The 15,181-nt window shown below is 45.2% G+C and overlaps 1 protein-coding gene across 20 annotated transcripts in view; it reads right to left on the reverse strand.

Annotated features, from left to right (window-relative positions):
• LOC110503378 (unconventional myosin-XVIIIa) overlaps positions 1-15,181 on the reverse strand; it is a 172,253-nt gene that overhangs the window by 57,671 nt on the left and 99,401 nt on the right. For all 20 annotated transcript variants that reach the window (XM_036961666.1, XM_036961665.1, XM_036961664.1 and 17 more), the window contains 8 exons: positions 13,172-13,237; positions 10,289-10,417; positions 3,470-3,613; positions 3,046-3,135; positions 2,707-2,826; positions 2,099-2,210; positions 887-1,014; positions 156-310 (listed from right to left, as the gene is read on the reverse strand). In XM_036961666.1, coding sequence (XP_036817561.1) covers positions 156-310; positions 887-1,014; positions 2,099-2,210; positions 2,707-2,826; positions 3,046-3,135; positions 3,470-3,613; positions 10,289-10,417; positions 13,172-13,237 — 944 coding nt within the window. The remainder of the gene's footprint in view (positions 1-155; positions 311-886; positions 1,015-2,098; positions 2,211-2,706; positions 2,827-3,045; positions 3,136-3,469; positions 3,614-10,288; positions 10,418-13,171; positions 13,238-15,181) is intronic.

Genomic DNA, 15,181 nt, shown 5'->3' on the forward strand with positions numbered 1-15,181 from the left:
TTTAACAAGGTAGGCCACTTGAGAACAAGTTCACATTTTCAACTGTGACCTGGCCAAGATAGAGCAAAGCAGTGTGACACAAGCAACACAGAGTTACACATGGAATAAACGTCTTTGTCGGCCTACAGAGTGTGTGCGTTATGAACTGAACTCACTTCCTCTGTTTCTTCTCCAGGTCATGGTTGCGGCTCTGCTGGCCCTCCAGGTGTAGCTTGGTGTCCTGTAGCTCAGCCGTCAATCTCTGACACTTCTTCTTCAGCTGCTGGGCCGTACGCTGCACCTCCTCACTGTCTGCCTGGAGGTCACTTAGCTGGAGGAGGAGAGAGGGAGTGAGATAAAGAGAGAGATGTGTAACATTTAAAATATTTTTTTCAAAATAAGCAGAGGCATGAAAGAGGTCAAAGGTTCCGTTAGCTTCTGTCAAGCTGTCTGTCTGAGTGGCCGACCAGGTGAGACGCACAGAGAGAGAAAGAAAAGACTAGTTATTGCTTCACTGCTCCTTTTATGTCTCACTGAGTGAGCGCTCGGGGAGTGTAAAGCTTTATTTGATGTTTTATGAGAAAGCTCAGAGGAGGTGTCAAAAACAGAGCAAGGGGCTGAGAAAAAGACAGAGAGAAAAATAAACGGCAGACAGAGATAGACAAAGACAGTGACAGACAGACACTTGCCCAGCAATGAGGAAAGGAGAGAGAAAAGGAGAGGGAGAGACCCACCGAAAACACTAGTAAACTGCTTCTGGACAGAAGGAAGGATATGAGCTAGTTTAAAAAAAATGTGAGCTTGTGTGTGTGTAGCTAGATGAGGTAGGTGTAAATCCCAACATGCAAGTGTGTGTAAGCAATGCGAGATTGAGCTAGAAGTGTGTGTGTGTCCGACACTGCCTTACCCTCCTCTCCAGCTGCCGCTTGTTCTGCTGCTCCACCTCCAGCTTGTCATTAAACTCCTGCTGTAACCTCTTCTTGGTGAACTCTATCTCTCTGATGGCCCTGTCATACTTCAGTCTCCACTCCCCCTCTAACAAACACAACATGATATAGCACAGTTAGCAGACAGGTCATGCATGGACAGCACTACATTCAACATTCAATCACAGGAGGTTGGTGTCACCTTAATTGGGGAGGACAGGTTTGTGGTAATGGCTGGAGCAGAATTAGTGGAATGGTATTAAAACCATGGTTTCCATTCACTCCGTTCCAGCCTTTATTATGAGCTGTCCTCCCCTCAGCAGCCTCCATTGCATTCAACATGCCTTCAAATAGAACTAAGATGAAATTGATTAGCCAGTTTGAAAGGAAGTCTGTTTGACCATGGAAGGGATTTGCATTAGTCAGGAGGAAATGTATCAAGCTGTTTTGAAGCCATATTAAAGTCTGTACACTACTGTTATGGCCTGTACATGTATCTCTTACACAGGGTTGTCTATTCCACGTAAAATGTGGGGTGTTTAAACGTTCAAACAAAACACTGAGACAAAAATCTATTCTACAGTCAGAATGGCCAAATAAAGCCTGCATTTGCAGTCCAGCCGGAAGTCTGTTCGGCATGCGTCCAAATATCATTTGAGGACGCCTGCAGTCTTTTATAATCAATTTCTACAGCATGTCTTGCAAAACCTTTTGTATCCTCATTGATTTCAGGCAGCCGCTGCAGTCTACGGGGGTGGTCAGCTTGATACAACCAAATAACTGGGCAACTGAAAGGACTCAACCAGAAACAGCCTACTTTGATCCTGGTCTTGGGGTGTACCTTTGTGTACTGGTTTTCATGGTGCTAAATTGTCACCATAGCAACAGAGTGTGTGTGTGTGGTTTGGTTTTACTATCCTTGTGGGGACCGAGAAGTCCTCACATGGAAAGTACAACAAGGAAAACTCAAGACAAGTGGGGACATTTCAGGTTTAGGGTTAGGGAAAGTAAGGTTAGGTTTAGGGTTAGAATTAAGGTTAGGGTTAGGTTAAGGGTTATGTTTAGGGTTAGAATTAAGGTTAGGGTTAGGTTAAGGGTTATGTTTAGGGTTATGGAAAATCAGGTTTTGAATGGGAATAAATGTTTTGGTCCCCACAAGGATAGTAAAACAAACGTGTGTGTGTGGCTCTGACCTGTGTCGTCATCGTCCATCTCTCCATTGAGCTCAGAGGCTCTGAGGAGTCTGGTCTCCATCACCTCCATCTCCATAGATTCCATAGACTTCTTCATCGAGTCAAACTTAGTCTGGGGAGAGAATCACAGGCCATGCGTTAATACAGAAACACATTATATACCAAGTTAGAAATACTGACAGATAGACCTCACATTGCATTTGCACGTACACACACAAACACGCTCATTGCTCACACACACACACTTCCTCTAAACGACACAATCGCTCATTTCGAGAAGCGAGGTAATTTGTACCCAGCCCAGCCCATCAGCATGTGCTGTCTGAGCAGTCAGTGGAAAAATCTATGCCATCTAGTTGGAATACCCTGAAAAAAACCATCATGTCAAATGCCAAATAGAAAACTAAAAGGATGGGGAAGGCTGGGGAAGGCAGGGTCAACAATCTGATCACACCATTACGTTGCAGCCAACAGAACTGGCAAGGTCGTCATTGCAAATCAGAATCGGTTTTCCATTTACCGGTCTGGTTCAAATAATGAATGAAATAATTGTGTACATCCAACAACAGTTAAGGACGTCTCATTTCTCCAGTGTTAACAGTGTTAACCTGCAGGTCCTTCATGTCTTTCTCCAGTCTCAGTCTCTCTGAGGTCTCAGACTCCAGCAGCTGAGAGGCCGACTCTCCTGTGTTCCTCTCGTCTGCCAGCTCCGACGACAGCTCTGTGATCTGGCATATACACACAATTGCAATAAGCAAGAGGGTGAAAATAATGCGTTTATTACTACTATACATGCACCCTGTCTAATGCATACAGTGCAATACAGTTAAACTTCCTGACATAAAACATCCATCTGTTCATCCTTTATTTATACAGACAGATCCACTGGTACAATGTGTTATCTTATATTAGTCTGCAACACAGTTTGTGTGTGTGTGTGTGTGTACCCTGCTCTCCAGGCGGTCACTGTTGAATCTCAGCTTGTTCCTCTCCTTGTCCACCTTCTCCAGCCTCCCTTTCAGCTGCTGGATCTCCTCCTGGGAACAGATAGACAGAACGAGAGAGGGAGGGGGAGAGAGAAAATGTATTACAGTATTAGAGGGAGCTAAATCTGTATAGTCTCTATAAAGCAGGGGAAGGGAATCAAATGCTGGGGTGTAATCATTACAACAAAACAGTCGGAAAAACGTTCTGTTATGCAACAAAAACAAGCATTTCTATGGGACAGATTCAGGTAGGGGCATTCCTGTTTGATGAACCTGTCCAATAGAAAAAATATTTTTGTTGCAAAAGTGAATATTTTGAAACTGAAGTAATGATTTCACCCCTGATCAACAGTAGATGGAGGGTGTGTACAGTTTGTGTACTCACGTCTTTGCCACGTATCTGCTCCTCTGTGAGCTGGACCTCTATAAGGGGGCGTACTGTGGTGAACACCTTCCACCAGGCCCAGCCCTTCACGCCCTTGTTCTTCTTGATGTTCTTCTGAATGCAGCGGATGGCCAGGTCCTGGATCTGAAACACGTGCCGAGGAGCAGAGGGACTTGTTTGTGTCTGGTGTTATGTCTGCCAACATGTAGGATTCTTGAAGTTTTTTTTAAATGGAAATATATATATCACAAATAGAGTGCATTCTGAAATTATTCAGACCCTTGAATTGTTCTGCATTTTGTTACGTTACAGCCTTATTCTAAAATTAATGAAATCGTTTTTTTCCCCCTCCTCATTCTATAAACAATACCCCATGACAAAGCAAAAATAGGTTTTTTAGAAATTTTTGAAAATGTATTACAAATAAAAAACGGAAATATCACATTTACATAAACATTGAGTTTCTCCCATTCTTCCATGCAAATCTTCTCAAGCTCTGTCAGGTTGGATGGGGAGACTCGCTGCACAGGTATTTTCAGGTCTCTCCAGCGATGTTAGGTCGGGTTCAAGTCTGGGCTCTGGCTGGGTCACTCAAGGACATTCAGAGACTTGTCCCGAAGCCACTCCTGCAGTCTTGGCTGTGTCCTGGATCTTTCTCCTGTTGGAAGCTGAACCTTCACCCCAGTCTGAGGTCCTGAGCGCTCTGGAGCAGGTTTTCATCAAGGATCTCTTCGTACTTTGTTAAATAGAAAGGTGAGTGCCTTTCCAAATCATGTCCAATCAATTGAATTTACCACAGGTGGACTCCAATCAAGTGTAGAAACATCTCAAGGATGATCAATGGAAACAGGATGCACCTGAGCTCAATTTCGAGTCTCATAGAAAAGGCTCTAAATACTTATGTCAATTGTTTTTTTTCTGTTTTTTATTTTTTAATACATTTGCAAAAATGTCTACAAACTAGTTTTTTTGTTTTGTCTTTATGGGGTATTGTGTATTGATGAGGAAAATGTTTGATTGAATCAATTTTAGAATAAGGCTGTAACGTAACAAAATGTGGACAAAGGGAAGGGGTCTGAATACTTTCCGAATGCACTGTTTGTATGAAATGTATAACTTTTGATAAATAAAGAAAAGAAGAAATGGCATTGCTTAGTGTCATTATCAACTAGCACAATAACAGACACTTGCATCAAGTGTGACGATTTGGGCGAGCTAGAATCAAGTCAATCCAAAGTTCTTCTGGCTTCTCACGACTTTGAGACAAAGCTCTTCAGAGAAATGTAATCAAACATCGATACCACTTTGGCACCTTGTTAAAAAGGCATTAGAAGGAGCTACATGCTCCCGCTACATGGGCATCTCCAATAAACCACCCATTATCTCACAACCCAATTAGAAAAGCACAATGCAACTGCATCCACTGGGTTTGCCATGATGGAGAAGGCATGCAGGTTATGTCCTCTAAAGCTTGTTTGTCATGCTTAGACCTAAACAAGTCTAACAAATCATGTGTTGACTCAATAAGGGGGGGGGGGGGTGTCAGTGTTGATCTCTCTGTTCCTCAGCCATACAGAGAGCTCATATACAACACCAGAGGGATTTAGAATAAGGTCTTGCAGCCTTTAGAAAGAAGATATGTCTGTGTCAAACAGATATTGACGGTCTTAGAGAAACACAGGGGCAGAATGTATTCATTTCTCTTTCTTTGTCTCGGTCTTCCTTTTTACTCTGCCTTCTGCCTCTCCTTTACAGAGTTCCCTTTGAGTGTCTGTGAAGCTACATGGCCTTTGCTGAGCACACAAGGCCATAGATGTAATGCATGCATGCACTGACACACACCTGTTCCCAGTCGGGGAAGAAGCTTTGTCTTAAAGGAACGATTTAATTAGACACACTCTGGGCCGACTGGCTGACGGAGGAATCCCCCATGCTCCTCCATCTTCACCCTGCTGTCACTCGTTCTATCCACATGAATGTCAAAGAGAGAGGAGGCTGTGGGCTTCAAACACTGTGCCGCATCCCTTCTATTCGTCTATTCCCCCATGGTGAAGCACCGTTTCAGAGAAGGAACACTCTCTCTATCACTTTCTCTCTTTTCTCCCTCAAAGCTCTTTGAAAAGAAATCCCTGTGAGGGTTTGGCTCAGGCTGAGAGGACTTCAAGGTGGGGGGAGCCCCCCGGAGCAATCAAATAGACAGAGAGAAACAAACTAATAGATTTTTGGGCAGTGGGGACGTCAGTGTTCAGACGAGGAAATCAACACTTTCACGGTCGTGTCTTGTGTCTCTGAGAAATATGGGCCAAAGGTTCAAATGTAACACCCTGCACTGCCTTGTAATCAAGTGTGAGTCTGCTTGTTTAGCTGTACATACAGAATATTTTCCTGTAAATATCAAACCAGCTTACCTTGCTACGACACAAGCCTCACAAATATTTACCACTACCACTCTCCTCAACATGCATTTTCCTCTAAAACATGCCTTGGCTTCTTAGCTAGAATTGTGCAAAGTATTCATTGTGTGTTTAAATAGATACTTAAATCATTGAGTTCAACTTAAATAAAACAACCTCAACTTCCTGTTAATCAGATCAAATGAAAACACATTGAACTAAACCTTACTGTAACTACCTTTCAGAACTGCTGGAGGGTAGTGTCCTGTACCTTTCAGAACTGCTGGAGGGTAGTGTCCTGTACTGTACCTTTCAGAACTGCTGGAGGGTAGTGTCCTGTACAGTACCTTTCAGAACTGCTGGAGGGTAGTGTCCTGTACTGCACCTTTCAGAACTGCTGGAGGGTAGTGTCCTGTACAGTACCTTTCAGAACTGCTGGAGGGTAGGGTCCTGTACTGTACCTTTCAGAACTGCTGGAGGGTAGTGTCCTGTACTGCACCTTTCAGAACTGCTGGAGGGTAGTGTCCTGTACTGTACCTTTCATAACTGCTGGAGGGTATGTCCTGTACAGTACCTTTCAGAACTGCTGGAGGGTATGTCCTGTACTGTACCTTTCATTACTGCTGGAGGGTAGTGTCCTGTACTGCACCTTTCAGAACTGCTGGAGGGTAGTGTCCTGTACTGTACCTTTCAGAACTGCTGGAGGGTAGTGTCCTGTCCAGTACCTTTCAGAACTGCTGGAGGGTAGTGTCCTGTACTGTACCTTTCAGAACTGCTGGAGGGTAGTGTCCTGTACTGCACCTTTCAGAACTTCTGGAGGGTAGTGTCCTGTACTGCAACTTTCATAACTGCTGGAGGGTATGTCCTGTACAGTACCTTTCAGAACTGCTGGAGGGTATGTCCTGTACTGTACCTTTCATTACTGCTGGAGGGTAGTGTCCTGTACTGCACCTTTCAGAACTGCTGGAGGGTAGTGTCCTGTACTGTACCTTTCAGAACTGCTGGAGGGTAGTGTCCTGTCCAGTACCTTTCAGAACTGCTGGAGGGTAGTGTCCTGTACTGTACCTTTCAGAACTGCTGGAGGGTAGTGTCCTGTACTGTACCTTTCAGAACTGCTGGAGGGTAGTGTCCTGTATTGTACCTTTCAGAACTGCTGAAGGGTAGTGTCCTGTATTGTACCTTTCAGAACTGCTGGAGGATAGTGTCCTGTACAGTACCTTTCAGAACTGCTGGAGGATAGTGTCCTGTACAGTACCTTTCAGAACTGCTGGAGGATAGTGTCCTGTACTGCACCTTTCAGAACTGCTGGAGGGTAGTGTCCTGTACTGCACCTTTCAGAACTGCTGGAGGGTAGTGTCCTGTACTGCACCTTTCAGAACTTCTGGAGGGTAGTGTCCTGTACTGCAACTTTCATAACTTCTGGAGGGTAGTGTCCTGTACTGCACCTTTCAGAACTGCTGGAGGATAGTGTCCTGTAGAGTACCTTTCATAACTGCTGGAGGATAGTGTCCTGTACAGTACCGTTCAGAACTGCTGGAGGGTAGGGTCCTGTACCGCACCTTTCAGAACTGCTGGAGGGTATGTCCTGTACAGTACCTTTCAGAACTGCTGGAGGGTAGTGTCCTGTACTGTACATTTCAGAACTGCTGGAGGGTAGTGTCCTGTACTGTACCTTTCAGAACTGCTGGAGGGTAGTGTCCTGTACTGTACATTTCAGAACTGCTGGAGGGTAGTGTCCTGTACTGTACCTTTCAGAACTGCTGGAGGGTAGTGTCCTGTACTGTACATTTCAGAACTGCTGGAGGGTATGTCCTGTACTGTACATTTCAGAACTGCTGGAGGGTAGTGTCCTGTACTGTACCTTTCAGAACTGCTGGAGGGTTGTGTCCTGTACTGTACCTTTCAGAACTGCTGGAGGGTAGTGTCCTGTACTGTACCTTTCAGAACTGCTGGAGGGTATGTCCTGTACTGTACATTTCAGAACTGCTGGAGGGTATGTCCTGTACTGTACATTTCAGAACTGCTGGAGGGTAGTGTCCTGTACTGTACCTTTCAGAACTGCTGGAGGGTTGTGTCCTGTACTGTACCTTTCAGAACTGCTGGAGGGTAGTGTCCTGTACTGTACCTTTCAGAACTGCTGGAGGGTAGTGTCCTGTACTGTACCTTTCAGAACTGCTGGAGGGTAGTGTCCTGTACTGTACCTTTCAGAACTGCTGGAGGGTAGTGTCCTGTACAGCACCTTTCAGAACTGCTGGAGGGTAGGGTCCTGTACTGCACCTTTCAGAACTGCTGGGGGGTAGGGTCCTGTACTGTACACCGAAACACATTGTAATGCAGAACGTTGCCTCACAAAAGCCTTTGCAGTGGTGATATTGTTCCCTGTCTTCCCCTGGGCCTCTCAGTAGAAGTCTTCACGGATCCACCTGTACCCGAGACTCAATCCGGGACCCGAGCAGGTCCGGATCCAAAATTCGAAATAACGTAACGGGTGGGTCGGATTTGATATGATTGTCACGGGTCTCGGGTATGTGTTTTAACTGACTTGTCCGGAACGGCCTGTACAGATCCACAGGTGACTGCTGCAGTAGAGAGATAGACATTTTTCATTTGCTGCTCTTGCTTTTCACGAGAGGAGTGAGGCGCGTGTAGCTTGTTGTTGGCCAATCATAAGTCATCAAAGCGGCAATAGGCTACAATCATAGAGCCTCCGTGTGTTGCAAAAGTTAGGAGATATCTAATCAGTGGAAGATGTTTGATGATAAATAACCTAGCTATGGCAGCTAATAGTCTACTGTAGTGCGAGTCTGCTTGGTTGGTTGCTGTCTCTCATCCCTCCCTCCATCCCTCCCAGTACAGCCCCTCCCCCGCCTGCTTGAGCGGCTCCTCTTTCTCTCCCTCCTCTCGTGCTTTATCAGCTCTGGTTAATCAAGTAGCTTTAAAAAGTGTTTTTCTGCTGCTTCCCTCACTTGGATAGGGTCTGGATCCAACCAGGCCTATACGGAACGGTTCTAGTTGTCCACGGGTCTGTTCGGAACGGGTCTCTACATTTAAAAAATATATATTTATGCATATCGGGTCTGGGTGGGAAAGCCCCAAGTCCATTTCAGAACGGGTCCAACTTTTTGAACCCTTGAAGAACTACCTCCCAGCATTACACAACCCTCTCAAGTCCAGTCTGACCCTCAGCCAGTCACTGTGAGGAATGACAATCACTCTTAATGGAGTCGTTTACAACTAAACACTTCGGAAAACAAAGGAAAATATCAATATCCTGTTCCTAAATCAAAACAAACAATCAGGATAAACAACTTGTGTTACTTATAGAAAGAGGCAGCACTCAAATGAAACACACCTCTGTCCCTGCCGTGTCTCTCTCCAATCCCTCATGACTGGACCAGGGATCATGACAGGCGTCTACAATAATAATCTCAGCCTGTAGAAAGACCAGCCTTCTAGTTTCCCCCACCACTGGTGTATAAATAAAGGTATTACTATTCAAATAGGTAAGGAGAGAGCCTGTACTATAGGCGTGTCAGTCCCTTTCTTTTTGACCCTCATCACCCCTACATAGATCAGAGGTCAGGTTAGAGTGAGAGACAGAGAGGAATGCTAAAATGGAGGGAGAGACTGAGAGGGCAGGGAATAAGGCGAGGTGTGTGTGTTCTGGTGCGGTAATCGATAAGGCTGTGATTGAGGGGACATGTGTGTGTGTGTGTGTGTGTGTCCCAGAGGAGCAGGAGGAGCAGATGGAAGGCTATCTGCTGGGCCGGGGGCCAGCGGAGACAGGATGGATTTATGACACTGTGCTCTGATGAACTTCTGATTTAGTGAGCCGCTAAACCGCCCCACAGATGTGGGTGGCAGAGCTAGCAATGGAGCGAGAGCATGCCAATAATACGAGGCAGAGAGAGAGCGAGAGAAGAGGGTAGAGAGAGGGTAGAGAGAAAGGGTAGAGAGAGGGAGACTATCATTCTAAGGCTTCCATGGGAATATTCTCTTCCTCTCGGAAAGAAGCACACGTGTCTTCTCTTTGGTTTTCATGGCAACACATTGACTAACTTCACTATAACGGAAGATAAATTAGAACGTGTCGTAGGGGACAAATAACCATATGATCGAATGGGAAGCTTCAGTTCCTTTCAGAGTTTTCCCAAGACATTGTCTGAGGCGGCGAACAAAGAGAGCAGTAAAGCAACACTGACACAAGCACTTTCTGTACTGGCAAGGGATACACAGCTCTTCTTAGACCACGACAGGCATCGGCTTTGAAAGTGTAGGCATTAGGAACCAACAGTGCACTGTGTGACGTGGTCGAGGGGCACAAAACGGTCCGTTTTGCTGATCTAAGATCAGTTTAGCTCCTTTCGACATCTAATCTGACCTGGGCTTTGGGCTGGTAAGAACTGGGTTGAGAGGGCTCACTCACCTTCCTCTTCTTGAAAGCCTGTCTGGCCAGGTATCCTCTGCAGGAAGCCTGGAACATGGTGATGTTGCGTCTGGTCTGGACATCTCTCTGCTCCTCCAGTTTGGCCAGGGTCCCCGCTCTGAAGAACACCTGGTGAGAGACAGGGACATTTAGATACTGATTAATCATGACACGAAAGTGAATTGTATTGAAGTCAGACAGGGAGCATGTGTGTGTGCAAGGTTGCACAATACTATGGAATAGAAGTAATGTAAACATGAAACTGAATATTTTCAACTTTTTCATTTGGGGGCATTGAAGCATACAAACAAATAATTACAATCATTTGTTTTTCCATGATTCAGGGAGTTGGAATCCCCCTAAAGATCTTCAACCATACATCTGGGATTCAGGGATTGCATATCAACTACATCAAGTCCTGCGTTCACTTTGCATTTCAATGGCGTTTACTTTGGGGGCTTTAAATTTAGTTGGATTACCTGAAACGCTTTAGACTCATTTCCATTCTCTGATCTGCTCTGGGAGATTGGGTGGGGAGCTGCTGACGGACTTCTCTACAGTTTGTCAGGCCAGAGCTGAGAGCTCATCAAACTCTTTGAATGTTGCTGAATTGCATTAGCATGCTAATAGTGTTAGTGGAAGAGCTATGCTTAACTTCACAAAATCCTCATTAAAACTCCCTTGTGTTAACAACACATGCGGCTGCCACGGCTACAGTAAGGAAAATAACAAAGACAGGAAGTTTCTGGGGAAACTAAAACGACAGGCAGAGTTGTGGAGAAACTTCTCTTGGATTTAGCCGTCATCTTCAGTTAGTCAGAGGCACTGTGTTTCCTTCAACTCTAAAACAATTGAGATGGTTCGTCTACAGAGTGTTTTGTTCAGATTTCACCAAGCGGCTCCTCAAGACGAGAGCTGTGGTGGTGTTATGCAGAAACTGCATCATGATGCATCAGGACTGATCTAACACAGTACTCCAGGGCCCTTAACAACCTATTATCGTCTATCAGAGGCACAGGATGAGAGAAAACACTTTACCCAGCACAGACAATCAAAGTTCAGAGCCCGTGTGTACAGTCAAGCCAATAGCACATGCAGAGAGTGGGCTGGGCACGGTGAAACCACACAGCACTAACACACCCACACTTCTCTGCTGTAGGGCAACGACTCCGACTGGAGAGGTTGTCTATACCTCCAGAGAACATCGGATTGAGTTTGCTTCCTCTATTGTCAGCAGTAGAGGATTTATCACACACTGTATGGGCATTCTGTCAAATGGATCCACAATTACATGTTAATCAACAGCTTACATGGTATGCTTGCATTAATAATGCACACTTGTAACTGTTTCCCGGGTGCCGATGACGTGGATGTTGATGAAGGCAGCCCCCCCCCCCCCTCCCATTCAGAGGGGTTGGGTTAAATGTGGAAGACACATTTCAGTTGAATGCATTCAGTTGTACAGCTGACTAGGTATCCCCCCTTGTCTTTGCCTATTCCTATGCAGTAGACTGAGTAGAACACACAGACACATCACAACGAGGAGCTGAGAGAACACTCTCCAGCTTGTAACGTTCTCGCCCACCCGCTAGTGATGCAACCACTGAGCAACGCCAATGGGATGTGTGATGTGTAACAGTAAAAGGCCCAGTCACACAGGCCTTCCCCCCTAGCGGGATGAGCTTCTGCCTAGCAATGACAGTCAGGGTGGACGAAGGAACATATTGGACCTCGTGGTCTCTGAAGGTTGTGGGCCGTTCCAGTGGCTCAGTTGGGGCTTGGTGTTTTTCTTAGCATGATGAGAGATGGAAAGGCACACACACACACACACACACACACACTTCCCAAAACATACTTTTCCTACTGTTTACTTCAGAACAAAACTTCCATAAACCTACTTGTCCTACTGTCTACTTCAGAACAAAACTTCCATAAACCTACTTTTCCTACTGTCTACTTCAGAACAAAACTTCCATAAACCTACTTTTCCTACTGTTTACTTCAGAACAAAACTTCCATAAACCTACTTTTCCTACTGTCTACTTCAGAACAAAACTTCCATAAACCTACTTTTCCTACTGTCTACTTCAGAACAAAACTTCCATAAACCTACTTTTCCTACTGTCTACTTCAGAACAAAACTTCCATAAACCTACTTGTCCTACTGTCTACTTCAGAACAAAACTTCCATAAACCTACTTTTCCTACTGTCTACTTCAGAACAAAACTTCCCACTGTCCTCTATTCCATGGACATTCTGAAAAAGCCTCCTCTGCTAATTAGCCATTCATCAGCCCGTCCTTTCCTTTGGATTTTCTATTTTGCATCTGAAAGGTTTGAATCTCACTGTGCTGATTGGTGTTTGTGGAGGGTTATCGGCACGCCACGGCAAAGCGCCACAAACAAAGAGAGCAGTCGCCTGCCAAAATCAATGGCTACAGGGAGCAACAGAAGAGACAACAACAAAGAGTAAGCCAGACATATTTTTTTCTGAAGAAGCAGAAGAACTGTGGAGCAACCTTCCCTGGCCCAACTGAAAGTCAAGCATGATCAGTGTGTGTGTGTGTGTGTGTGTGGGGGGGGGGGGCGGTTGCCAACCGCCAACTAAAAGACAAAGGCTGCCAGCCCAGGGACCCAGCGGCAGCTAGGAACCAGTGCCACAGCGACAGACCTATGATTCCAAAGAGAAGGGCATGCTGGGTAAACAGCTGTCCCTCCCAGGCAGAGACAGAACACCAAGGGCCTGATTTAGACTGTACCAAGCCTTCACACCTATTGTCATAGTGTCACCTGTAGTCATAACACTTTTACAAAGCATGTCTGTCTGTCTGTCGGTCGGTCGGTCGGTCGGTCGGTCGGTCGGTCGGTGTATGTGTTACTTACCCTGCTCAGGCCCATGTGGTAACTGCTGTTCTCCAAGTCCAGAGACTCCAACAGCTCCTCCACAGCCTGAAACAAACCGATAAAACGGACAGACAGATCAATGAAGAGATCAACAGAAATGGACAAACAGGCAGACAGTGCTCCCTCCCGTAAAGTCACCATCCTTCTGTCTTCGCCCCAAAGGACTGCACACAGCACCATAGCAACAGGCACACTCCCCTAACATCAGCCTATCCACCAGGAGACTGCAGACCAAAACAACTCAGCTACGGCACCAAGCTAGCTATCTGTAACCTCCAATTCAGTCTAAATATGGACTGTATCTAAAGCGGTCTCAGGAGAGGTGGAGGAGGAGGAGGGTCTTTAAAGTTCGACTACAAAGTGAAGTTGGAAGATAGCTGAAGCCTCAAGGATGGGATGGGAGTTAACTTGAACAGAATCAGCTGTTTTAAAGTAACTGTCCAGTGTTTCCAGATTTCTATGAAATATGACCTGTGATTAATTACAATATGAGTGAAGTAGTAGTTCCTTCCAAAATGTTTTAATTAAATATGTTAAAAAGCAGCTTTTCTGTGTTGGAATGGTGTGGGCGTACCCCAAAAACAGAATGTTGTGGGTGTATGTCGGTCATTAACAGTATTCACACGAGTAGCCCACTGATTGGTCAGCTCAGCCTCCTCAGGAGGATGACATCATCCTAGCTGAGGAAAGAGAAAGCTTTATATTTTTTAAGTCTCTATGAGGTGGGGTTTTTTGAAGTATTTTCTCTCCAATTTATGCTTTGGCCACAAATACGAGTATAGGATGAGTCAACCACATTATCTGAGTATGAGCTAACATCATAAGAACATTTAAAAGTGGATAGTGGACAGTTACTTAAAGGACTGTTGGCAGAGGATCTCCGCAGGATTACTGGATCTGGGAGGTAAACAGGCTCAGTGGAGGATAAAGCCACTTCAGCCACAGCAACACAGTAACACAGTAACACAGTAACACAGCAACACAGTAACACAGCAACACAGTAACACAGCAACACAGTAACATAGTAACATAGTAACACAGAAACACAGTAACACAGCAACAAAGCAACACAGCAACACAGTAACACAGCAACACAGTAACACAGCAACACAGTAACACAGCAACACAGCAACACAGTAACACAGTAACACGGCAACACGGCAACACGGCAACACGGTAACACGGCAATACGGCAATACGGCAACACAGCAACACAGTAACACAGTAACACAGCAACACAGCAACACAGCAACACAGTAACACAGAAACACAGCAACACAGCAACACAGTAACACAGTAACACAGCAACACAGTAACACAGTAACACAGTAACACGGTAACACGGCAACACGGTAACACGGCAACACGGCAATACGGCAACACAGTAACACAGCAACACAGTAACACAGCAACACAGCAACACAGTAACACAGCAACATAGTAACACAGTAACACAGTAACACAGCAACACAGCAACACAGTAACACAGTAACACAGTAACACAGCCCAAGCTAAGATGAAGAGACAGACAGGTTTCTAGCTCTGAGAGAGAGGGCTCTGTTTGAGTTCTCTCTGGGAAATAAAAATACATTTCCTAAGATGCTGACGCAGGGGGGAAACCTCTTACTCCCTCTTGCTTTCTTTCTCTATACTCCCTCTCTCTCAGTCTGTCTATATCTAGAGAATTAAGTACCTTTTTGTCCATTCATTATTTCTGAGCAGGCTATTCTTCCTAAGCATGTCTCCAAAGAGTCTGGTTTCCTCTTTAACTCTTCTATAGCTCACTGTATGTTTTAGCTGTGACAGAGAGGACCTCTTTAACAGCTCTACTTCAAAAACACAACCTTCTTACACAACAATGAAAATAACATTTCAGCCAAGAGAATGTCTATACCATTTCTTCATTTCCAGCTGAAAATTTCTACATCTGAAAATATGTTTACTGGATTCAGAAGTTTTAACCACACATCTGAGTAGGTAGGGTATGCT

Source organism: Oncorhynchus mykiss, chromosome 24 (assembly GCF_013265735.2).
Source record: "Oncorhynchus mykiss isolate Arlee chromosome 24, USDA_OmykA_1.1, whole genome shotgun sequence".
NCBI lineage: Eukaryota > Metazoa > Chordata > Actinopteri > Salmoniformes > Salmonidae > Oncorhynchus > Oncorhynchus mykiss.